Source organism: Wallemia mellicola (assembly GCF_000263375.1).
Source record: "Wallemia mellicola CBS 633.66 unplaced genomic scaffold WALSEscaffold_9, whole genome shotgun sequence".
Classification (NCBI taxonomy): Eukaryota; Fungi; Basidiomycota; class Wallemiomycetes; order Wallemiales; family Wallemiaceae; genus Wallemia; species Wallemia mellicola.
The window spans coordinates 36,038-58,489 of record NW_006531966.1 but is presented as its reverse complement, the minus strand read 5'-3'; the positions used below and the strand labels follow the sequence as shown (position 1 = coordinate 58,489).

General features: G+C 41.1%; 13 protein-coding genes across 13 annotated transcripts; 7 read left to right on the top strand and 6 right to left on the bottom strand.

Moving 5' to 3' along the window:
* Nucleotides 1–9: 9 nt before the first annotated feature.
* On the top strand, nt 10–1,766 carry WALSEDRAFT_38128 (Pkinase-domain-containing protein; the record flags this gene model as incomplete). Its single annotated transcript, XM_006958214.1, has 9 exons — nt 10–74; nt 120–163; nt 212–265; nt 312–383; nt 432–466; nt 514–601; nt 649–714; nt 760–911; nt 963–1,766. 9 exons carry the CDS (start codon nt 13–15, stop codon nt 1,764–1,766), a joined length of 1,377 nt encoding a protein of 458 aa, XP_006958276.1.
* Nucleotides 1,767–1,784: 18 nt separating this feature from the next.
* WALSEDRAFT_54451 (hypothetical protein) lies at nt 1,785–3,310 on the top strand (the record flags this gene model as incomplete). The annotated part of the gene is made up of 4 exons (XM_006958213.1): nt 1,785–2,416; nt 2,463–2,718; nt 2,764–2,865; nt 2,909–3,310. 4 exons carry the CDS (start codon nt 1,785–1,787, stop codon nt 3,056–3,058), a joined length of 1,140 nt encoding a protein of 379 aa, XP_006958275.1. The 3' UTR covers nt 3,059–3,310.
* A 364-nt stretch (nt 3,311–3,674) lies between these two features.
* Nucleotides 3,675–4,651, top strand: WALSEDRAFT_32493 (glycoside hydrolase/deacetylase). Its single transcript, XM_006958212.1, has 2 exons — nt 3,675–4,093; nt 4,140–4,651. Exons 1-2 carry the CDS (start codon nt 3,683–3,685, stop codon nt 4,500–4,502), a joined length of 774 nt encoding a protein of 257 aa, XP_006958274.1. The 5' UTR covers nt 3,675–3,682; the 3' UTR covers nt 4,503–4,651.
* A 27-nt stretch (nt 4,652–4,678) lies between these two features.
* Nucleotides 4,679–7,374, bottom strand: WALSEDRAFT_60323 (hypothetical protein). Its single transcript, XM_006958211.1, has 5 exons — nt 7,243–7,374; nt 7,182–7,192; nt 7,098–7,129; nt 6,297–7,051; nt 4,679–6,252 (listed from the first exon to the last, which is right to left on the bottom strand). The coding sequence occupies exons 1-5, from the start codon at nt 7,343–7,345 to the stop codon at nt 4,736–4,738; spliced, it is 2,418 nt and encodes an 805-aa protein (XP_006958273.1). The 5' UTR covers nt 7,346–7,374; the 3' UTR covers nt 4,679–4,735.
* Nucleotides 7,375–7,486: 112 nt separating this feature from the next.
* WALSEDRAFT_68855 (hypothetical protein) lies at nt 7,487–9,100 on the bottom strand (the record flags this gene model as incomplete). The annotated part of the gene is made up of 5 exons (XM_006958210.1): nt 7,487–7,681; nt 7,732–8,076; nt 8,121–8,629; nt 8,676–8,806; nt 8,851–9,100. 5 exons carry the CDS (start codon nt 9,098–9,100, stop codon nt 7,546–7,548), a joined length of 1,371 nt encoding a protein of 456 aa, XP_006958272.1. The 3' UTR covers nt 7,487–7,545.
* An 8-nt stretch (nt 9,101–9,108) lies between these two features.
* WALSEDRAFT_45777 (hypothetical protein) lies at nt 9,109–9,703 on the top strand. The gene is made up of 3 exons (XM_006958209.1): nt 9,109–9,175; nt 9,226–9,368; nt 9,418–9,703. The coding sequence occupies exons 1-3, from the start codon at nt 9,134–9,136 to the stop codon at nt 9,650–9,652; spliced, it is 420 nt and encodes a 139-aa protein (XP_006958271.1). The 5' UTR covers nt 9,109–9,133; the 3' UTR covers nt 9,653–9,703.
* A 30-nt stretch (nt 9,704–9,733) lies between these two features.
* Nucleotides 9,734–11,928, top strand: WALSEDRAFT_60322 (hypothetical protein). Its single transcript, XM_006958208.1, has 6 exons — nt 9,734–9,824; nt 9,869–9,926; nt 9,973–10,219; nt 10,266–11,592; nt 11,637–11,753; nt 11,805–11,928. Exons 1-6 carry the CDS (start codon nt 9,762–9,764, stop codon nt 11,880–11,882), a joined length of 1,890 nt encoding a protein of 629 aa, XP_006958270.1. The 5' UTR covers nt 9,734–9,761; the 3' UTR covers nt 11,883–11,928.
* A 64-nt stretch (nt 11,929–11,992) lies between these two features.
* WALSEDRAFT_68852 (hypothetical protein) lies at nt 11,993–12,452 on the top strand (the record flags this gene model as incomplete). Its single annotated transcript, XM_006958207.1, has 2 exons — nt 11,993–12,070; nt 12,119–12,452. The coding sequence occupies 2 exons, from the start codon at nt 11,993–11,995 to the stop codon at nt 12,335–12,337; spliced, it is 297 nt and encodes a 98-aa protein (XP_006958269.1). The 3' UTR covers nt 12,338–12,452.
* WALSEDRAFT_38115 (P-loop containing nucleoside triphosphate hydrolase protein) lies at nt 12,424–13,877 on the bottom strand (the record flags this gene model as incomplete). Its single annotated transcript, XM_006958206.1, has 6 exons — nt 12,424–12,905; nt 12,951–13,034; nt 13,081–13,251; nt 13,296–13,406; nt 13,452–13,551; nt 13,599–13,877. 6 exons carry the CDS (start codon nt 13,875–13,877, stop codon nt 12,523–12,525), a joined length of 1,128 nt encoding a protein of 375 aa, XP_006958268.1. The 3' UTR covers nt 12,424–12,522.
* A 34-nt stretch (nt 13,878–13,911) lies between these two features.
* Nucleotides 13,912–15,657, bottom strand: WALSEDRAFT_60321 (clathrin adaptor, mu subunit). Its single transcript, XM_006958205.1, has 10 exons — nt 15,612–15,657; nt 15,383–15,564; nt 15,227–15,339; nt 15,058–15,182; nt 14,831–15,009; nt 14,711–14,783; nt 14,520–14,659; nt 14,306–14,475; nt 14,192–14,262; nt 13,912–14,146 (listed from the first exon to the last, which is right to left on the bottom strand). The coding sequence occupies exons 1-10, from the start codon at nt 15,644–15,646 to the stop codon at nt 13,975–13,977; spliced, it is 1,260 nt and encodes a 419-aa protein (XP_006958267.1). The 5' UTR covers nt 15,647–15,657; the 3' UTR covers nt 13,912–13,974.
* An 11-nt stretch (nt 15,658–15,668) lies between these two features.
* Nucleotides 15,669–18,436, bottom strand: WALSEDRAFT_60320 (FtsJ-domain-containing protein). The gene is made up of 4 exons (XM_006958204.1): nt 18,275–18,436; nt 18,168–18,225; nt 16,340–18,118; nt 15,669–16,293 (listed from the first exon to the last, which is right to left on the bottom strand). Exons 1-4 carry the CDS (start codon nt 18,383–18,385, stop codon nt 15,713–15,715), a joined length of 2,529 nt encoding a protein of 842 aa, XP_006958266.1. The 5' UTR covers nt 18,386–18,436; the 3' UTR covers nt 15,669–15,712.
* Nucleotides 18,437–19,847: 1,411 nt separating this feature from the next.
* On the top strand, nt 19,848–20,485 carry WALSEDRAFT_18424 (ribosomal protein L1; the record flags this gene model as incomplete). Its single annotated transcript, XM_006958176.1, has 2 exons — nt 19,848–19,879; nt 19,930–20,485. Coding segments are annotated over 2 exons (588 nt in total), but the record flags the coding sequence as incomplete, so codon positions are not given.
* Nucleotides 20,486–20,950: 465 nt separating this feature from the next.
* On the bottom strand, nt 20,951–22,447 carry WALSEDRAFT_45765 (tRNA modification GTPase TrmE; the record flags this gene model as incomplete). The annotated part of the gene is made up of 3 exons (XM_006958203.1): nt 20,951–21,769; nt 21,810–22,172; nt 22,216–22,447. 3 exons carry the CDS (start codon nt 22,442–22,444, stop codon nt 20,958–20,960), a joined length of 1,404 nt encoding a protein of 467 aa, XP_006958265.1. The 3' UTR covers nt 20,951–20,957.
* Nucleotides 22,448–22,452: the final 5 nt, after the last annotated feature.

Here is a 22,452-nt window from a genome sequence, read left to right as displayed (position 1 = left end):
CGTCCATCATTGATGGATAAGTATGACCTCAAGGAGCGTCTAGGCGTTGGTAGCTTTGGTGTGGTCTATAAAGCGTGGGATTTTGTTTATGTAACGCGTTCACCTCTCATCTACTACAGTGTGAATCGTACTAATGATGAAATTGTCGCTATCAAAATAATTGGTGAGCGAATTCATCAGAAGAAAGTTTATCTCGCTAATATTTCCAAAGATCTTGAACAGACAGACGAGGATATTCTACACATACAGCAGGAGATACAACATTGTAAGCCGTTGAAAGTATAAAGAGTAGACACTCAATTAGTATGCAGTGGCTGCATGTCAATCTGATTATGTGACAAAATACTACGCGTCGTTTGTTGATGGCTTCAAACTCTGGATTGGTTGGTCTTCTTATCAATTTGAAAATTGAAATGCTTATCGTCCATTAGTAATGGAACTTGCAGTTGGATCCTGCTTGGATGTGGTGTGTTCTTTTATTATTACATGTCTACGCAGGTTAAATACGCGCAGATAAAGCACAAAGTGCAAATACGCCAGGAGCAAGTTGCAACAATTTGCAAAGAACTACTCAAAGGTTTGGAATATCTTCATTCAGAGGGTATGATAATGGCTTTTTACGTTCTTCTTATCTTAAACATCTTCTAGGCAAGATCCATCGTGATATCAAAGCAGCCAATGTTCTCTTATCTGAGACTGGAGAAGTAAAGTTAGGTGAGAATCAAATTGGATCTTCAACAAGTTGCTAATTATCATCAGCTGACTTTGGTGTCGCTGCTCAAATATGTGAACGAATGTCGAAAAGAAATACTTTCGTTGGTACACCTTTCTGGATGGCACCTGAAGTCATCCAACAAACAGGATATGATATGCGAGCTGATATATGGTCATTGGGGATAACTGCTATTGAGGTTCGTTTGTTCGTTTGTATAATGAGTTGTTGTTACTTACGCATTAGATAGCTCGCGACAGGATTACCACCTTTATCAGACTTCCATCCTCTAAGGGTTCTTTTCCTGATACCGAAATCTGCTCCACCTGAATTAGAAGGTGACCATTTCTCTGACTCTTTCAAGGATTTTGTTAAAGAATGTCTCACAAAGGATTTCCAAAGAAGACCAACAGCAACAGAATTACTAGAACATCCATTTATAGCAACTGCACACGACACTAGCATACTCAATCCACTGATCGACACCCTCACGACGGGCGTTCCATCAGCGAAGAACAGTCCAAACGCGGATAATGACGACGAAGACAGCGTTAAATCTTTAATTGACGAGTGGAATTGGAGTTTCGGAACTCTTAAAGCAAATGAAATTGGTAAAGCCAACCACGTCGCTCGCAGTGAGATAAGCCAGACAGATATGGCCAGAAAATATGCTGCGATTGACTCAGATATGAGCAATAATCGGACGATTTTCAGAAAAGGCTCGAGCGATATATCATACGCCCCTGAAAGAACTTGGAATCGTCCATCTACACCTGCGGAACAAAAACCAGATGAAAACATAGACAAGCATCTCAAACATCTCGACAAAATGATGGATGATACCTTCAAACCAAAAGAAATAGCTTCTATCATGATGCTTAAGAATGGTTATCGCGAATTACACGATTTGAACAGCAACCTGTATAAACAAACAATATACCACAATGGGTCAGCCCAACAGGAGGCTAAACCATTACCCTACAAGACTAATGAGATATCAGCTATGTTGTTTGACAGATGGACTGAGACTATCACCCAGAAATATTCATTGTAACTTTTATTTATAACGTCCATGACGTTTATAGTGACATTTGCTGCATTGGCAGTGAGGGTGCTTTTAATATTATATTCCAAATACCACGATAGTATAGCAGATAAAACTGGTGGACCGTACTACACAGATGTCGACTATCGCGTTATAACAGATGCTGCAGAGCTTGTCTACAACGGCCATTCACCGTATGAGCGACAGACGTACAGATATACACCCATACTATCATGGATCACCCTTCCTAATGTATCTACTGATCCATCCTTTGGAAAGTATCTTTTCTCATTCGCAGATGTCATAGTTGGGCTATCTATCGAGCGTATTCTAATGAAATATAACAAGAAATCTAATTATGTTTCGCGATTTATGTGGCTATTCAACCCAATCGTTATTAGCATTTCTACTAGAGGCTCGCCAGAGTCGCTCATTGGCGTGCTTGTCATGACGACGCTCGATCTGATCCTCCATGAAAGTTATACGCTCGGTGCAGTCGTTATGGCTTTTAGTGTACATTACAAGATATATCCATTCATATATAGCACTTCAATTCTCGTGCATCTCTGGGTCAAACATCGCTCAATACGCCTCTTACTGTGGTTTTCTGTCGTTAGTTTGGTTGCATTTGCTGCCATAAATGCAGCTATGTACAATATGTAAGTGATTCATTTCTTCCCTCGTTGTCCTTGGCTAACAACTCAGATATGGAATGGACTTCCTTCAAGCGACATATCTTTATCATATTGGGAGAAAGGACCATAGACACAATTTCACACCATATTTCTACCCTACCTACCTCACTTACAGCTCAGACGAGGGCTTGCATCCAGCTTTCTCATTAATCCCTCAGCTCGTCCTAGCACTCGGTTTGGGAGTCTACGGTGCCATCGATCTCCCGCTCGCATGGTTCTTCCAGACGCTTGCGTTTGTAACGTTCAATAGAGTATGTACTTCCCAAGTAAGTGTATATACTTATCGATGAGTCCTACTGATACGTTTGTAGTACTTCCTCTGGTATATATGGCTCCTACCAGTTGTATTACCCTCTTTGAAACTTAGCAAAAGGAAAAAGATTACCTTGCCCATTTTATGGATCTCTGCGCAGGTAAGTGCATCATCAATGTCGCTACCCTTCCTGACATACTAAGGCTGTCTGGCTGTCAATCGCTTACAAGCTTGAGTTCCTCGGACAACCCGTGTTCATACCTCTCTGGATAGCCAGTTTGTTCTGGTTTATTATTAATGTTTACGTACTCGGCTCGCTTATACGAAGCACGCGGATACCTTCGACAGTATAGCATCATACATTATAATTATAAAAGTTACAAGGTACAACCTTCTGTTTATCATTCGCATAGCTTCGCGGCAATGTTCCTGGTTGCTCATAATGTCAATTCCCTGTGTCACTTGCGGAACTGAATATGGATATGACATGTCCACTCAATAATGGCTTTTTTATATGGACAGCCCACAAAATTTCTTCATGTTGAAGAAGCCATATCTGTAAAATATTCTCTTACGTCATATATGTCCTCTATTTTAGATTACCGAACCAAAATAGAAGCCGGTAACATACGAAAAATTGTTTCAAGGAAGCTTTTCAAGTAAAACGTCTAATTAAAGTTAGACATTTTTGGTAATAATTAATTACCAAATGGGGTTTTATAGAAGGTGGAACTTTTATCAGCTATGGCGCTCGCGCCCCTTACGGGATAAGCGCCGCTAGATAAGTAAATTTTAGCTAGATGTACAGATTATAACTTATTTTTATGCGCTATATTGTTTGGTACCTTTGTTAGAAAGCCGTTTCACCCGTAACACAGCTTTGAATTTGGCGTACCTTTAGGTTCGTCCGCATAAAATCTGCTATAAATAAAATAAATTCCATTCTTACATTCATACAACGATTTATTAAAAAACAAATGAAGTTCTCATTGGCTATCGCATCAGCAATCCTTGCCTTCGCAAGTGCAGCTCCTTCAAAGCGTCAAACTGAAGGCGTTGTTGAAACCTGCGACAACCCAAATGCTATGGCCATCACCTACGATGACGGTCCATACAACTGGGACTACAACGTCAATGACCAATTCAACGCCGTTCAAGGAAAGACAACATACTTCCTTAACGGTTACAACTACGGCTGTATCTACTCAGAAGAGAACGTTTCACACTTGAGAGCCCTCTACGAAAACGGCCACCAAATGGCCTCACACACCTGGGGTCACGTTCACCTTACTCAACTCACCAACGAGGAAATCGACGAGCAAGTCCAACTCGTTGAAGACGCTTTATGGAAGATCCTTGGTGTCGTACCAAAGTACCTCCGTCCACCAGTGAGTTTATTTAAACATTGTTAAACAACGCTAATAAGTGAAACAGTACGGTGAAGTCGACGACAGAGTCGTTCAACACCTTCAAGACAGATGGGGTATCACCGTTGTCAACTGGTCAGATGACTCAGAAGACTCACTTGGTGCTTCTGACGACCACATTCTTGGCTTGTACGATAGCTTCGCAGCTGACGGTAGCCACACCCCTCGCATTGTCCTCAACCACGCTACTTACGACACTGCTTCTCGTCTTCCACAAATCTACGTTCCACAAATGGCTAACGCTGGTTACTCACTCCAAACCGTCGCTGAATGCCTCAACGACTCACCATACAAGGTCGTTGGTGGATACTCTGAGAGAGATGACACCTGGACTTGTGAAGGTAAGCCATTACCAGGTGCTGCCGCTTAAAAAAATCGCATTATCGCTTTACCGCTTTAATTTACGACTTACATTTCTCAAACATGGATTTTATAATATATTTGGACAATTTTATTTGACTATTATTTAATGAATTTATTACTATCATTAAATGCATTTTATACAGTGGCACCTTTCTCTGCAACTTTTGTCTGCTCGAACTGAACAATTTTGTAAAGTAAACATAAATAAGTCTAAAACTATATAAAACAATAACGAGCAGATTAATTATCATTCAAACTGGAGATTAACTTTTGCCAATAATCTGTTGATTCATCAGGCATAGCTTGCGAGGAGCTTGAAGGAACACCAGTTACTGATTGATCTAATGCCCCTAAGGGCATCATCTCAGGTACACCCAAACCTAACAACATGGCAATAGTATCAGCTGGGGCATCATTCAATGACCAATTGTTTGCATTAACATCAATAGCTGGTGCTTGATGTACTTGATGAGCATGATGCGCCTGCGCTTGGGCATTCCATTGCCATTGTTGATCGATATTTGATGGAGGCGCTAAATTATTATATGAAACCGCGCTTGGACTAGGGAAGGCATTTGATGGATAGTTAGGCATAGCCATCAACATGTTAGCATTTGTGTTTGCATTCGGTTGTGCGAATCTTAATGACGGATCTTTATCAGCTGTGCTATCGTCAGAACCATCTGCGTCTTCCCTCTTCCCTTTCATTGACTTATTAGCATTAGCATTTGCTGCTGCGGCTTTAGACCTTATAATTTCTTCAGCTTTATCCCTAAACAACTGAATAATACGAGTTTCATTTATCATAGCTTCATCCCACGGGAGTGTAATAGTTTTGTCTTGCCGTTCAGCCAGGAATGAATCGAGAATATGTCTGTGTTGAGCACTATCAGGTCCAAATGGCTCAAGTATGAGTGCGATCGCGGAAATGAGCGTTGAGTTGAATATTCTATATTGTCCACCACCGAAACGACCCAATGATTTGTTAGTCTCCCTCTTGAATCTCTCCCTTGCAAAGAAGTCCAACTTGGCTGATTCAAAGCAAGCCTTTCGTGATGGTGCGTACCTCGAACTGTTTACTTTTCGGAGTACCCAAGGTCTATGTAGACTAATCTTAGTGAAGTAGCACTCAACAGCGAGCAAAAAGCGGTGCGTTGGCAACCATGGCATTTGACTATCCATCGATGTGTCAGGATCTTCAAATCTAAAAACTGGTGGAAGCTTCGATATGAAATCTCTAATATCGGAATCTAATTTGAGGACATTCGAATAGCTTGAAGGTGCTCTCAAATTTGAGAAATGTTCATTACATCTTGCGACGATCTGTACGAAGGAGTGACGAAGGACGTGAGCCGTCATCAAAGTTGGTATCGTCAAAGGTTTTGCTATAGGCGCCGATGCTTCTGCAGACGTATTCTGGAAGTCGTTGTCGTCAATATTTGATGGAGGAAGCGTATCACAATATGCAGGTATAATTGAAGGTGGCCTGCCTAGAATGAGAGCCAATGTATTGTCTGCATGCTGAAGGTAACTCCAAAGCCTCCTGCGATATTCCGTTTCATAGGAACTCAAACCCAGTTTGCTTCCATCTCTGTGCATACCCAAACTCTGGGCTGTCCTGATAGCGCTACCGAGTTGCGACCAGGATTCGGTAAGGCGTCTTTCATTAATAAGCAAACGAGTGCTTAATAATCTTGATATGACCATCTCTGTGCAATCTCCTTGTACAGCTGAAACAAGTAGGGAACATCTACGTGCTGTAAAATGTTAATAAGGATAAAATTGCTAAAAAGATACTCACTGCTCCAATATAATTTCAATGCCCAGCTGCGTCGTTCGGCTTCTGATAAACCACTGCCTGCTTCAACTGCAATCTCTTCATTTGGTGCAAACCTCAGTGTAGTTGCGAGTACGATAAAAACAAGTGGGAGATTTTTGAAATCTTTCGCTTCTAAACTTCTACGTTTTTTATATGTAGACTCATATGCCAATCTGAAACTCTGTTCGTGAATTGGATATCTCGTCCAATTAATATGAGCAAAGAATGAATCGACAAGTTTATCAGCAAATTGCTTTGGTGGTAGTTCATCAACCAGCGTGTCAACTTTTGAAGGGCTCATACCGAACTCTTGGATGACTATACTTAACTGATCGTCGACGGCGACTGGACTATGGGCAGGATTCTTGAAATCGGTGGTAGTATCACCACCAACTTTATCAGCCAAATTGTTTGCTATCTCCGAAACATTCAAACTTGATGGACCGTACCAATTTCCGTTGTGGTGGAGTGTGCCAGATGCAGCAGGGCCAATTCCAACATTGGCGAGGTCATCTCTCTCCTCATCATCCTCGTCACCTGATGTGGCTGTACTCATAGCTTTGCGTCTCTTGCTAGGCGGTTCTGAGGTGCTTCCTGTGCTATCCGGTTGCAAAAGAGGCATCAAGCTCTCCACCAAACCCTCTACTCTGGCGAGACGACTCTGTACGTCGTTGTCTTGTCCAGGTTTGAATGGTAGACAGGGTACTTTCCTAGCGCTGCAGTGGTTACATGGTGTCCTGATAGTGGGTGAGTTTTATAGGGCGAGTGGATCGGTGAACATACTTGCGATCACATCTTTGCTTTCTCCTATGACACTAAAATGACCGTAGTTTAGTATATGCCCATCTAAATAGACAAATAACTCACTTCTGTGCAAGCTAATTTTTATCAATCAGTATCTGATGAGTCAAAATAGCGAGGAACTCACAATATTGCGTCCTACGAGGACCTTTCCTTTTACCTTTGGTCTCTTCTGGAGGCATTGTATCACTCTCTGGCTGCTCTATCGCCGTTAACGGTTCTATCTTCATACTCGTGGTGGCCGCCAGGTTAGAAGAGTGTCCTAGTCTGATATTAGTCTAATTCTTTCTAGCATACGTTTAGTTCACTCTTTTATTATTTATTAACCGCTTCATGAGATAATGTCAGCCATCTTATCAGCACAATGATCACGCAGATAAAAATTTTAGTAGCTTGATCTATAATAATAATTACAATAGCGACTGTATCATTACTTCTTCTTCTTACGTACTTCATTTGGATTTCTTCTTCCATGTCCAATTTGTGCTCCTCTACCACCTGTCCGTCTACCCTTTGCGTCCGGTGCAAGCAAACCAGGAAGCCAATCTGGATCCATCCATTGACCTCTATAGACTTGTTAGACGGTATTATTGTGTGTGTCTATTGAAAAACTTACGTAAATGCACTATTTGATCCTGATTTACCCTTCTCGAGTGATTTCATCAAAGCCTTCTCTTCTTTACGCTTTGCGACTTGCTCTGAATGAACAGCACGTTGGAAATCTGGATCATCTTCACGTAAAATCAAAGGTAAACCACTACCAGTCTTGGAACTACCAACTTTAGATGAAGGTATAGCGTATTTTGTACCACGGTTTTTGTATTGGAAGTTCTTCTTGAGGTGTACCTTGACAATTGGTGCTCCATCAGCTGTTTTTGGTGCATAGGTTGTTATAGAAGTCCTGAGGAGCGTGCTGTTACCGCAAGCAGGGCAGAACTTCTTCGATTGGTCTCTACACAATCTGTCGTTGCGTTAAAAATGGTAACGAAAGTATTAAACACTCACTTGAAGCATGCGTGACATCTCAATACCCAACTCTTTGCACTTTTGATTCTTTGTCCATTCGTACCGACGAGGTTGAGACCAATCTGTATAAGTACATTCTGCATTGCAAAATCAGCAGTCATACAAGCAGCCTTGAGGTATGCTGGAGCCTTCTTAGATGTAGGCTTTTGGCTCTTCTCTTGTGGTGTCTGATGGCCAAGGTCTACAGCCTTGTAATCCTCAACGTTGTCTGGTGTGATCCACTCTCCTGCATCTTCGTCATCTGAGTCTTCATCTTCACTCTTGTTATCAACCTGTATGCTACCAAAGTCATCCTGAGATTGCGTGTTCTTGTTCTGACGTGGTTTGGCTGCTATAGACATTCCTTTGGTGACTGTTGTGAACTCCTCCTCCTCTGATTTCTTAGGAGCGTCATCTAGGCTGACACTTTCTACGTTCTCAGCTAAGTTATCTGCAGGAGCTGCGTTCTTATCAATCTTATCGGATGAAGCTGGCTTCTTTCCAGCTGCCTGATAAAAGCGTTAATGATATATCAATTGATTGATAGTAACCAACCTGTCCTGGCGCATCTCTCAGTCTCTTTGTACCATTCTCCTGTACTTCAAGTGCATATGTGAGGGCAAGAACGCCCATATCAGGTCCTGAAAGAACGCTGTAATCACCGGTAAGTTTAGAAAAGCTAGAAACTGTACTGTTGTTAGATTGATAGAAAGTGAAAAGTTTATCAAACCTTTAGCATAACTGACAGGGTCAGCTTGTTGTACATTTATATGAATACCTTGTATTTCTAACATTTCTAAATATTTTCTTGACTTCTCGTCTCTCAATTCAGCGATAACTTGTGGTGTTGTATAGAATTCCTCTGCAAGATCGCGGATTGGAGCTTGAGTGAGGAAAGGTGCGGCATCCAATACTAAACGTTTTATAGCTTTACTGGATGTAGTATCAATTTTGTCTATTCTCTCCCCGTTATCAGACATTTCTACTTGAGAGAAGACGACGAAGGGTGTAATATGCAATTGAACAGTTATTACTGCATATGCGGTGAATTTATTGTAGGATAAAACAGTGTTTTATAATATATGAGCTAATATCATTATTAAAGTTGGTTATAGATAAGCCGCTGAGCTATCTACCACGGCGTAGAACAGACGATAGCTACATAATAACGCACACGGCTGGTACAGAATCAACAAAGCGTAACTTCAAATTAAATGGTATCTCTCAAACGCCCTGTATGTTACAAAGGTGTGTGATATTACATACACTCAAATAGCTGCTAAATATATATCAACAGGGATGATGGTATGTGCGAACGTCAGCACAGACTGAGCTGCCCACGATGTACTATCGTCGTCGCATACACTCACAGTGCACCACTCTTCCTTTCTAAGCAAGATATAAGGCTGGGTACAAAAGAAGCTGAATATGTTTATATACTCAAAGGTGCACTCTCAGATATACAAGGAAGTATACCAAATGACGCTTTGGAAGAATTTTCAGGGATAAAAGTCAAGAAGGAAGATATCTAAACGGTATTTCGTGTAAATCTATAAAGATATGTATATAATAAATAATATTTTCTATCACATCTCACCGTCTTCTTCTTTGATAGCAACGTCCATCTAGGAATACATCGAGATGGGCAGAATCACGAAGAAAAATGAGAAGGGAGCCGTCAAGAACTACATGACGAGAAATCAAGTAGGTTTTAGTGTATATCTCTATTCATTTACTCACATCTCCAGGCAATCAAGAAGTTGCAAATCTCGCTTGCAGACTTTAGAAGGCTTTGTATCTTGAAGGGTGAGTATCTATTTGTTATAGAAGCACCTTCTGATTTTATATCCAGGTATCTTCCCTAGAGAACCAAGAAACAAGAAGAAAGCCAACAAAGGTTCAACTGCACCAAAAGCTTTCTACTACACAAAGGATATTGTCTATTTACAACACGAGCCATTGTTAAACAGCTTAAGAGAGTACAAATCGTTTGCTAAGAAGATCTCAAAGGCTGTCGGTCGTGGTGAATACGCTCAAGCCAAGTCTATTGAAGAGAACAAGAAGCCAGAGTACAGATTAGACCACATCATTAGAGAACGGTGAGTTTATTAGCAATGCCTTATACCTATTCTAACGACTTTCTAGCTACCCAACCTTCCAATCCACTCTCAATGATCTCCCAGACGCTATCTCACTCATCATGCTCTTCAGTCACTTGCCAGCTAACAGCAAAATACCTGCCGACATTATAGAAAACTGCGCTAAACTCTCAGCTCAATGGCAACTATACGTTATGCGTACCAAGTCACTCAGAAAAGTTTTCTTATCAATTAAGGGTGTTTACTTTGAAGCTGAAGTTGAAGGCAGACCAATTAGATGGTTAGTTCCATACTTATTCACTCAACACATCCCAGAAGATGTAGATTTCAGAATCTTGATGACATTCTTGGAACTTTATCAGACACTCACTGGTTTCGTCTTTTACAAGTTATACAACGACATCAACTTGGTATATCCACCACCACTTGATATCGACAAGGATGGTACTGGTGCCGGAATCGGTGCTTTCAGTTTGAGAGAGACAACAGGTGCACTCACCAAGTCAGGTCAAGATGATGTCGTCGAAAGTGCAAAAATTAGCGCAAAGGATGTACGCAAGCAAATTGATCAAATTGGCTCATCAGGCGCACCACCAGCTGACGATCAACTTGAGGAACAAGAAAACAACGAAGAAGTTGATCAAGAGGGATTACCTGCACCTGAGGAATTCGTTGAGCAACCTTCAAAGAATGTAGAGGCTTCAACTGATATCGGTCAATCACTCAATACACTCATCGAAAACTCTAAATTTGAAAGTGCACGTGCTAACTTATTCGCACCATACACTTTCTACCTCTCTAGAGAAGTTACAAGACCAACTTTAGAGTTCGTCATCCGTTCATTCGGTGGTCAAGTTGGATGGGATATGACAACCCTTGGTGGTGGTTCACCAATTCCAGATGAGAAGGATCCACGTATAACTCATATGGTTGTCGATAGACCACAACTCCCTGAACGCCTGAAGGAACTCAATTTGAAGAGAGCTTACATTCAGCCACAATGGATCGTCGATTCTGCCAACGCTGGTAGGTTATTGCCAACTGAACCATACGCACCAGGCGAGACACTTCCACCTCACATGTCGCCATTTGAAGTAACTGAGGATGATGCCTATGTTCCTGGTTTGGAGATCGAAGAAGCTGATGCTGAAGAGGACGACGAAGAGGAGGAGGAAGATGAGCAAATTGAGGAAGAGAAAGAAGAAGAGAAACCAAAGAGCACATATCCAACCGAAGCACTCCTTGCGGCTGCTCAAAACCCAGATGACGAAGCACTGCATGATGCCGCTGAGCTCGAAGCTGAACAACTTGGTGTTAGCCATGATGTGTTCGAAGCAGAGTTGAAGAAAGCCAAGAAGTCCGCTTCTAAGAAGGTAAGAATGATAGTTTACCGAAGAAAAATTACTAACAATTCTAGAAAACTTCCGATACGAAAGATAAAGAGGAAGACGATATGGCACACCTCATGATGGGATCTAAGCAACGCAAGTTGTACAACAAAGTTAAGCATTCGCAGAAGCGTCAAACTGATGAGGTGAGTAGAGTTCAGAACCGGTATTACACGATTAATTAACGTTCCTCCCAGCGCGCACTTCTTGAGAGCAAGAAGAAGGACCTGAAGAAGAAACAGCTTAAAGAGAAGAAGAAGAGTGCAAAGAATTAGATTGTTTTTATTTTATAATTTATTTTATTATACATTTTTAGACGGGTATCTCAACAAAGTTTGTTCCTCGATTTTATCTTACACTTTATCAGTCACGACCGCGGCAAAATATGGAAATTGAGGAATTGATTATAAACTTGAAAGAATCGCATGTAGGACAGAATGAGATCGATTTGCAAGCAATAAAGGTCGGTATAGTCTACATACGGCTGGCATCTTCTTACTTTATCTCTCAGAAACAACTCATACAGACGATCTGCCCGAGTAACAACAACAACAACAACAACAGCAACAACAACAACAACTCTTCAACACCTCTATCCACGCCCAAACTTATATCTTCACAACTCGCCGGCACCGTTAAGAACGGAGAAAGGCGCACGTCCATAAAGCCGGATGACAACAACGATGGATCTGGCTTACTGTTCAATACTACAGCCACGACGAGCTCTTAATTCGCCGATTAGAATTTTACGTTATCTATTCGGAATTTCTTTTAACCAGAGTTGAAGCACACAATCAGTCGCTAAATTCTCGCATATTTATATTAGATGTATTATAGAGTACAACAGCATCCCACCACTTTATTCGTAGTTCAGATAACTTTCTAGACTTATTTGTAGATTATTATAAACAATTTTCATCCAAATTTATTCTTCAATTTTGCTTTCCGTTGCTTGGCTGCTTCTAATTTAGCTTCTTTGAGTATGCTTGTTTTACTTCGACGCTCTGAGTCCTTATCTATAGTTTCTTGTTGTCTCTGGAGAAACGTTTCGAGAGTTGAATGTACACGCGCATCGATAGTCTCATCAGAAGTCTCTCCTGCGAAATCATCGAGTGTCCATCTACCAAATTTACCATTACGCATTGCGTTCATCAGGAACTGCGATGCGTTGTCCATATCAACGTGGCCACCTTTGCGGAGTGCACCGACGCGACGTCCAAGGTCTTCTAAGAGTGTATGTATATCATTAGTCGGTGGGTAAGTCTCCCCTAGGGGTAGTTGCCCTGTAAAAGGTGGGTCTAGATAGTATGTTAGTGAAAAATTGCCAATGCTGCAACACTTACGAGATTTTGGATCTCTTAAATTGAGTTTAAAGAGAAGGTAATCAAGAATTGTTTCTGTGTCTATCAAATCTGGTTTTATACCCGCTGAAATGCCATCAGTGGGGGTATTATTGACAACACTACTACTCACAAGTGAGAGCCAATTTTAAACCCATCTCTAATCCCTGTTCATCGTGTCCTAGAAATGGTACCATTATACCGGGTGTGTCGTATATATAAACATTTGGATTCTCGTTTATTTTAACTGTACCAGTGAGTTTACGAGTAACACCCGGATCTGAGCCTGTGATAGCTGCTTTACCTGAATGTAATGTCAATGAAACACTAAATTATTACTTATATTACCTTTATGTACACCCACTCTTCGTAAAGCATTCAAGAAAGTTGATTTTCCGACGTTTGGCATACCTGTGATAAGCACATTGAGCTTTGGAACTTCATGATTCTTAGCAATCGCTAGTTAATGTGAATACGTGACCATATGTTCAGTATTAAACTCACAAACTAGCTGTTTCTGAACAATTCTGGGGTCACGATCATTCTTGCTATTCGTGAAAACAACATGCTGACCGGTAAGTGACTTAAGTGAGCGTGTGAGTGGCTTAACCATGTTAGCCATATCCTCTCTATAGTGTATTACCTGCTCACTCGTTCATATTTCTCTTCTGCGAGATCACGTTTCGTGTAGACAATTATACGCTCTGTAAGTCCACCAGATTTAGCTCTTTCTGACCAACCATTCTTAATCATCTTCTCAAACTCATAATTTATCCCTGTTAATGGTATTCTCGCGTCTCTAGCTTCTATAATCACATCTATCGTATTCAGTTGCTCAGTCATCATTCGCATTCCCTTTGTCATATGCCCTATATACCAATTAGGCGCTCTAGAGGGATATACGAAGCTCGTTCGTGGAACGAAACTCATGGTGATATGATGTAAGAAGCAAGAGAGAAGACAATTTGATTAGCTCTTTTTGAGAAAATCTTATGCAATAATACAATATCTATAATTTAAGCTGTTTTCACCAGCGTATTTCATAGCTTCCACTTTTTAGCTCACCTTTGAATCCCTTGTAGGGTTTATAGCCAGCCTCACCGGCTATTTTCACACCTTCAATTTGGATACCTGTAGCTGAGTGTTGTGGTATTCTAAATTTAACACCAAAGGCAGTATCAGGTCGTGGTGATTCTTCACTGTGATGGCTGTAAGTTAATGTCTCGAAACCATTTTATGCCCACCTTGATTTGAAATTTGTTGATAGATTATGTATTGTGTTTGGTTCTATATGAGATATCGACCATTTAAACACCTTCCATAGATTAGTGAGAATGTAAATGAAACACAAGACACACCTTCGTAGTTTGATCGAATTGGCATAAACTTGTGCCTTTACTACCAACTGGTGAATTCCTCTTCTTAGACTCCCCTTGTGCTGATGTAGCACCATGCCCAAGGAAAATTTGTACTTCTACACCTTCAATTGTCTTGCCTACGGTATTTGCTAGTGTGACTTCGAAATGTCCTGTGGAATCATTAAAAAGCTCCATTGTGATCACATAAACTTACCCTCATTCGATGAGACCTTCATGGAACACTTGCTTGTTATCGGTAAACGGGCTTTTGTCTCTGGTGTATACGACAGAAGCCTGAAACGACCGTCAGGGGGTACAAATGAAAGTATGCGTTCTTTGAGCCAACGATGGTATCTATAACATGTCTAAGAACAAGTAAACAAACGTAATACCTCTTCTGCTCACCTAATGCAAGGATGTTGGGAGGAATCTTCAATCAGTCGTGAATTTTTGAGAGTCAATAAAATATCAGGTGTACCTAATCGTCTATTCGTATACTATTGAATCAAATTATGATGTACTCACCCGATAATCTCGAATCGCATTCCAAACGCCCATTCAGCTCTGCTGTGATGATAGCACCAGATCTGTCGACGATTGCATCAATCTGTTCAATAATGTTGAAAAATATCTCATTGTTAATATGTTTCACGCCAGCCTTTCTCCAAGTGATAGGCGAAGCGTATGGTCTGACGTTCGACTGACTAAGGAGTCTAAACAAACAAAGCTTGACTTAAGTGAACACCCCTTACCTGTTAACGTTCATACCAGCTGATGACATGAGTTTAGATAGTGTTGAAGGCGGGACAACGATATCGCTGAGAACGGCTGTCTCTGTTGTGACTGGGAAACCATTATCGAGAATTTCCTCCATGAGCTATCACTTGTAAGCATTTAAATACCCTTCCACAACATACAGACCTGGTAAATGATATCGAAGTTCTCCCGAACCACGCCCTCGTTTAGCTTTCCAAAGTAATCAAGTAGTACACCAATAAATGCCTTCATGAATGCTATTGGTATTGCAATATCGACTGTACTTTCTAAGCGGTGACTGATTTCGATAAGATCACGAACCATCTTTGCTGAACGGACAGAGAAGTATCAGATCATTAATCTTCATAAAACTACCAAATGAACCTTCTGGTGGCGTATCTACTAAATAAACTGGCTCCTCTGGTTGATTCTCATTATAATGGTCTACATGTATAGCTGGGTAGTAACTCGGCTGCTTGAAGCTCGAATGCAATAGAGTATTGCTATTTGACAGTTTACTAAATAAAGCAAGACATATTATTCTACTCACCCATCCTTATTCAAGACAATCAATCCATCAATCATGATAGCAGCTCTTCAAAATGAATTATAAATAAATATATTAATAAAAGCTCCATAATATACAATTGATTAAGCTTTACGACGCTTCTTATTATTCTCCGCACGCTTTTTGGCATTTCTCATACCTCTGATGTCAGTCTTGAAACGTCTATCAACCATTCTATAACGACCAGAGACACCCTTTGGACGACCCTTGACACCCTTAGCTGAACCTCTAGCGACGACCAATTTAACTTCACGCTTCTTATTAGCATTAGCTTTCGTCTTGTTGATCATCTTCTGGACACCCATAGCCTTCTCCTTCTCAGTAAGCTCTTGGTTCTCCATGATGGTCTCTGACTTGGCTTGCGCCTTTTCAGCTGCCTTTACGGCCTTGTATTTCTTCTTAGCCTTAGCTTCAGCAAGCTTCTTGATTGGACGTGCGTCAATAGCTCTCTGTCTTGCTTTGAGTGCCTCGACCGCTTCCTTGGTAATTGGTATGTGGACCTTGTAATTTTTACGCTCGTCATTTGTGAACCATTCTGGTAGATTTTCTCTATCATTGGTGGCATGTTTGTTAAATCCTTCATCTAAGAGTTTAGATTTTGTAGTCATGCCGTTCTTCAGACGGTACGCAAGAGACATTGCTTCTTCGGTAATCAAACCAGTATCTAATTTGGTCTTAGTCCTGTGAAATATGTCTTAATAAGTACTCACCCTCTATACGCTTTTGACGTGCTGCATCCTGGTCTTCATCATCGACATCCCACATCTCGCCATCATCTTCTTGTGGAACAACTTCAAAGCCGTCTGATTCTTCGTCTTCCTCTGCTGGCTCTTCTTCATCCTCATCTTCTTCCATGACGGATGCTTCCTCTTCTTCCTCTTCATCGCTTTCTTCAGCAATACCGTCTACGTCTTTGAAGAGCGGGTTACCAAACCATACATTCGCAGCAGCCTCATCTTGCGTTTTCCTGTCTACCTTTGACTTCTTAGCAGGTTTCTTTGAAGTACCGACTTCTTCTTCATCTGATGAATCTTGGTCTAATTGCATACGATGTTTCTCCTTAGCCTCATATCCATACTCGCCTTCAGATTCTTCTTCCTCTTCCTCTTCTTCTCCGGCAGATTCTTCAGATTCCTCATCGTCATCACCGCGGCGTGGGATACCTCCCCATGCCTCTCTATTCTTATCCTTACGACGAGCTTCTTTAATTTGATGTTTACGATCCTTCTCACCAAGTTTTTCTTGGTATGTTTCATACATACCGTCCATTTGAGCTTCAAGGCGGTCTAATTTGTCTTCCTCATCTTCATAAGCATCTTCAAATTTAGCTACTTCTGGTTCTTCTTCTGAAGATCCTTCGTCTTCTTCTATTTCGTCGATGTTGCGTCCCTTGAGATGTTTCTGGGTGTGTTTCAAATCAAAGATATCGCCTTTAGATTTTTGATCTGGTATGTAAACGTCGTCATCCAGGTGCTGATCTTGCTCCAAACCGATATCAATTGGAGCACCCATCTTGAGCTGCATACGTTGTACTTCTTTCGTACGTTTCTCATTCTTTCTTCTACGCTCCTTCTTAGCACGTGCACTATCTTCATTCTCAATACGCTCAATATCTTCAGCAATTTGCTCATCAGGGTTTACAGGAAGCTCTTCGATATTTGATTCATCGATATCTTCCTTTTTGTCCTTCTTTCTAACTTCAAGACCCATTTCTTCACGAATGATGATTCGCCATTTCATCAACTGCTTGAATTCTTTCTTTCCGAGAACCTTGAGATCTTCACAATTTGCTAGGATGTCTTTTGTGGTGTCCTCATTCTTGAGAAGCTTTTTATCCTCTTTTGTTTTAAATGTAATTGCATTGTGAGTACCAAGGAGAGTAACAGGATCAGTTCCTTCGATAAACTCCATCGCGCTGACCTCCTTGTATTGCGTGTAGTTACCCTCTTCATAACCTTCTCTCTTTCTTCTCTTTTGTTCCGGCATAAAGACATTTGCGTGGGCATTAGCATGAACAGAGCCTTTTCCTGTATCCGTAGCCAAGGCAGCAATATCCTTGAATACATACTTTGGATCTAAAAAGCGTGGATCGAGTTTCTGAGGTGCGATGAAGTCCTGACAGACGACGAATAACTCAGCGGAAACCAATCTAGAACTGTTTGGTTTGGTTGCCGAAACGTTTCTAAAGAGTTGGTTGAAAACCCACATAAGATTATTGTAATCTTTAGATCTGAAAACCTTTGTAACAAATGTACCACCTTTTTCTAAGATTTCAGCAGCGATCTTCAAACTGGCAAGTACAAGCTCATTCTGTGCGAAAGCATCTTGAAGCCATGCTGAACCAACGTTTGGTGCACCATCGTGGACAACTAAATCAGCCAAATTTCCTTTCATTTCGTTTGTGATGAGTTGCTTGCAGTGTTGAGTTGTAAGATCTGCGACAAATGTAGTAACACGAGGTATAGGTGCAATTGGAACCAAATCAACACCTATAGATTTGTTAATATGGCCTATACTATAGTTTTGAAAATCTCTCACCAATGATAAGAGAGCCGTGAGGCATCGAACTGGAAAGATTTTGCAACCAAGAACCTGGCTATGATGGGGGTTAGTTGTGCTACATTATTATTAGCTGCTTATCTTACCGCTGCACCCAAATCTACTGCTATTCTACTCTTCTCTATAAAGTTGAATCTCTTGTTGAGCTCAGCCAACTTGAAGAAAGCACGGCTTCGATATCCACGATCCTTAGCCATGCGGTAGTATTTATCAATACGCCCTTTGGCATTTTTCTTCTGGAATTTACCCATTTCGTGATGGAAGTTGGGTTTGAAGATATGCAGCAACGACGAGGAGATTTGAGAGAACAGATGATTACAGGGTGATTAGAAATGTTGGAAGTGCTAAATATTTATAATGTAATTATATACATAGGATTTTCCTGTGGCTAGACAGCTAGATCTGCTATCTTCTCTTACAGTAAATCTGATGGGATACAGATAAATGTAATATGCTATAACAAAATATTCCAACACATGAGTAACAAGTGGTATAGCTGATCTCCAAAGAGGATCTTCAAAACTGGTTAGCAAACTATCATTGATAACATTCTTTCGAGATGTATCGGGCGATATAAATATTTCTATGGATTTGAAGATCACACGGTTTTAAATTTTTTGGGCATTCCTTCATATCTTTCCTGACAGTATGTATAAACATAAAAGGACATTACACTCGAGACGGGACTAAAGAAACGATTTAGTACAATACTTTTACTACGCACATCTCTCTTACTACCTAAATTCTCGCAGCTATCGCGTTGTGCATGACACATTAGCTCAGAAGGTGAAACACCTTCACTCGATCGGTAGAAGATATCTGACTAACGCTTGAAGCTCAAATGCTAATGTGGTTCATTCTTTTCTGTCTTAAACTCTTATCAATAGATTTTGTCATGAGCAAGTTCAGATCCTTTATCCTTATTGTTCTATCACATTTTAGTCATCTCTATCGATCTTTCAAATGCTTTGAATACTTATGGTATGAAAATAGTTATATAGAGAACTACTAGACATACTTGAGAGTTCAGGTCTGCATTACATCCAAACAGAGTACTTAATATCTACGGTCTCAAAGTCATTAGATCGGCATGCGTATACTGAATGTGAGTGGTTACAGCTTGGCAGACAAATTGGTGCACCGGCTATTGAAATCAGTAATGATGTCTAGACTCTAACTGATCATAGGCTGCTACATAGCTATTTCTCATTTACTAAATCCTATACTTCATAAAAGAGATATAGTAATAATCTATTATACTTTGTTCTACAACCCTATACGCTGCTTACTATGAGTGGGACTTCTAAATGAGTCGTCCCTAAAATACAACAGCAGTTAATGAGAGTGGCTGAATTAGGAAGGTAACTATTTATTGATATAGTTGTAGCTTTCTTATACTATCATATCCTAGGCCAATTAATTCTCTTTATTTTTTTTCTCTAGATTTTTTGAGTCGAAGAGAGCGTCTTCTTCTTCAGCGCCGCCGACCAAGTGAGTTTTTCGACAAAATCTGAGAGGATTTGCTAACTGAAATGCTATAGAATGAGCAAGTTACCAACTAGCACCATTCGTACCAACGTAAAATTTGCTTTATAGCCTTTGATCATACGTCTAACAGATCCACAGGTCAAGGACATCGTCGAGACTCAAAAGAAGGCTGAGAACAAGCGTAACTTCGTTGAGACCATCGAGTATGTCAAATTTCCTTACTCTTTTCTTGCTTGCTAACGAAGTTTTTCAGACTTCAAATTGGTTTGAAGAACTACGACCCACAAAGAGACAAGCGTTTCTCAGGTACTATCAAGCTCCCACATGTCCCAAGACCAAGAATGAAGGTTATGCTTCTTGGTGACGCTGCTGATATCGACCGTGCTAAGCTCATTGGCCTCGAGTTCATGTCAACTGAGGATTTGAAGAAGCTTAACAAGAACAAGAAGCTCGTCAAGAAGTTGGCCAAGTCACAAGACGCCTTCATCGCCTCTGAAGCCCTCATCAAGCAAATTCCTCGTTTGCTTGGTCCAGGTCTCTCAAAGGCTGGTAAATTCCCAACTCCAATCTCCCACTCAGATGACATCGAAAAGAAGATCAACGATGTCAAGTCAACCATCAAGTTCCAACTTAAGAAGGTTCTCTGTATGGGTGTTGCTGTCGGTAACATTGACATGGCTGAAGACGAAATCGTCGCCAACGTTGTCCTCGCTGTCAACTTCCTTGTCTCCCTCCTTAAGAAGAACTGGCAAAACGTCAAGTCTCTCCACCTTAAGAGCACTATGGGTAAGGCACACCGTCTCTTCTAGATTATTACTGGCGTTCGCATGCGCGCGCTTACACCTACGGGATTTTTATTAATCACGAGAGGGAGCCTGTAATTATCTATTAATAAGGTGATTTATATTTCGCGACTGCTAGTGTGAATTTTTTATACTCGTCGAATCATGTATCTTGATTTGCAGAGATACGATAGATGTTAATAAGATCTATAATTCGATTTATTCTATTAAATGGGCATGTATGTCGTTATTAAACAAGTGAGCTGTAAATCCAAACCTTATGAGTGATTCCTATTAAAAACACTCGCAGAATACAAATTTTTTCTTTAAGATAGCCATTGATAATAGTATTGACATGCTTCTTTTGAGCTGTTAATGTCGACTGTTCCAAGGAAAGTGACCTCAAATTCATGTTTACTGAAAATTTGAGAAGACTTATCGGCAAGTACAATAATGAATTGTTCAATATCTAATAATACAATATGCATGGTATATACATTCACTTGCCTATGCAGAAGCCCGCGAAGAGTGCATCAAGGACATCCTCAACATCCACTCTACCGGTAACCTTACCCAACGCAAGTGCAGCATAGCGCAGCTCTTCAGCAGCCTCCACCGGAGCATTTCCGGGAGTATTGACAAATGCCTGCAGGAATCCGAGACACTCTTCAAGGTGGTACCGATGTCTCGCGTCCGTAATGAGTGGCAGCTCAGTCATACCCAAATCAAATTGCTCTTTGATACCATCTGTAAGGCTAGCTATGAAATTCTCCAATGCGTCTACTGTTTTTACGCTTCCTATGAAATATTTCGTGCGTGGATGCAACAAAGTTTCAATCACTTTGAGTTGGGATGCATCGAGAGGCGCCTCCAGCGCGTCCGCTTTGTTGAGTAAAACAATGGCGTCAGCAGAAATGTCGCTCAAATCTACACTGAGTTCCCTTTTTGCCAATAGATCAGGTAAGTCGAGCACGACAAGTGTGATGTCTGCCTGCTTCGCCACATCTATGGCTTTCTGCACGCCTAGTTTCTCAATCTCTTGTGTAGTATGCCTCACACCGGCTGTGTCTGAAACTATAACTGGATATCCGCCAAGATTCAGATTCAATTCGATCACATCTCGTGTAGTTCCTGGTAGTGGAGATACGATGGCTGCTTCCCTTTTGGCTAGGTGGTTTAATAGCGTCGATTTACCTGCATTTGGCGGTCCATATATTGCCAACCTGATCCCGCTCCGGAGTATTTCACCTCTGCGTCCATCATTAAGGTGCCTCCTTATCTTATCCATTAGACTACGCACAGATTCCATCGCTGCACCGTCAGCGAGTGTATTCAAATATGTCTCACCCACCATCATCGAGAACGCCCTCCTCAATCTGCTCGTCTTCTCCAAAATCAATCACAGCTTCAACGATAGATAAGCAATGTATGATTTCCAGGCGCATATCGTCGTATTGTTCTCTGACAGCTCCAGAGGATTGTCTCAATGCAAGTTTCCTCTGCATTTCCGTCTCAGCTTCGATTAGATCCCTGAGACCTTCCAGCTCGGTGAGGTCCAATTTGTGAGCTTCGAAAGCACGTCTGGTGAACTCGCCTCTCTCTGCAGGTCTACAACCCTTCACTTCTGCGAGAGCATTGAGAGTAGCGCTGACGACGGCATTACCACCATGAAGATGCATCTCTAGTGTATCCTGAGAAGTGAACGACCTTGGAGCTAGATATTCTCAACTAATGAACAAAGAAGTGCAAAAACGAACCTTTGAAGTAAACCAAAAGTGCATTATCAATAACTTCCTTAGTTGTTGGATGTAAAATCCTTCTATTCGCCATAAAACGCTCATTTGGTAGTGCTTTCGATTTTGTCATTCTGTTATAGACTTCTCGAACATCCGGTCCAGAGACTCTAACGACGGCAATACCTGCCTTCCCAGGCGCTGATGCAAGTGCGAATATTGTGTTTATCTCTGATGCAGATCTTTTCAGCATTTCGCTCT

Excerpts from the sequence above, each read along its gene's own strand:
- WALSEDRAFT_60321 (XM_006958205.1), bottom strand. The coding sequence starts at position 15,646 with ATGATTGATGGATTGATTGTCTTGAATAAGGATGG. Across the intron at positions 15,183-15,226 it reads ACTTCGATATCATTTACCAG|CTCATGGAGGAAATTCTCGA; the intron begins GTCTGTATGTTG and ends TACAAGTGATAG. Across the intron at positions 14,263-14,305 it reads AATTCGATCAAACTACGAAG|GTGTTTAAATGGTCGATATC; the intron begins GTGTGTCTTGTG and ends AATCTATGGAAG.
- WALSEDRAFT_60320 (XM_006958204.1), bottom strand. The coding sequence starts at position 18,385 with ATGGCTAAGGATCGTGGATATCGAAGCCGTGCTTTCTTCAAGTTGGCT. Across the intron at positions 18,226-18,274 it reads CAGTAGATTTGGGTGCAGCG|CCAGGTTCTTGGTTGCAAAA; the intron begins GTAAGATAAGCA and ends CCCCCATCATAG. Across the intron at positions 16,294-16,339 it reads ACGTCAAAAGCGTATAGAGG|ATACTGGTTTGATTACCGAA; the intron begins GTGAGTACTTAT and ends AGACCAAATTAG.
- WALSEDRAFT_32493 (XM_006958212.1), top strand. The coding sequence starts at position 3,683 with ATGAAGTTCTCATTGGCTATCGCATCAGCAATCCTTGCCTTCGCAAGT. Across the intron at positions 4,094-4,139 it reads CAAAGTACCTCCGTCCACCA|TACGGTGAAGTCGACGACAG; the intron begins GTGAGTTTATTT and ends TAAGTGAAACAG.
- WALSEDRAFT_45777 (XM_006958209.1), top strand. The coding sequence starts at position 9,134 with ATGCAATTGAACAGTTATTACTGCATATGCGGTGAATTTATT. Across the intron at positions 9,176-9,225 it reads GCATATGCGGTGAATTTATT|TTGGTTATAGATAAGCCGCT; the intron begins GTAGGATAAAAC and ends TCATTATTAAAG. Across the intron at positions 9,369-9,417 it reads ACGCCCTGTATGTTACAAAG|GGATGATGGTATGTGCGAAC; the intron begins GTGTGTGATATT and ends ATATATCAACAG.
- WALSEDRAFT_60322 (XM_006958208.1), top strand. The coding sequence starts at position 9,762 with ATGGGCAGAATCACGAAGAAAAATGAGAAGGGAGCCGTCAAGAACTAC. Across the intron at positions 10,220-10,265 it reads GACCACATCATTAGAGAACG|CTACCCAACCTTCCAATCCA; the intron begins GTGAGTTTATTA and ends ACGACTTTCTAG. Across the intron at positions 11,754-11,804 it reads AGAAGCGTCAAACTGATGAG|CGCGCACTTCTTGAGAGCAA; the intron begins GTGAGTAGAGTT and ends CGTTCCTCCCAG.
- WALSEDRAFT_60323 (XM_006958211.1), bottom strand. The coding sequence starts at position 7,345 with ATGAAGATAGAACCGTTAACGGCGATAGAGCAGCCAGAGAGTGATACA. Across the intron at positions 7,052-7,097 it reads AAGCAAAGATGTGATCGCAA|GACACCATGTAACCACTGCA; the intron begins GTATGTTCACCG and ends ACCCACTATCAG. Across the intron at positions 6,253-6,296 it reads ATTGAAATTATATTGGAGCA|CACGTAGATGTTCCCTACTT; the intron begins GTGAGTATCTTT and ends AACATTTTACAG.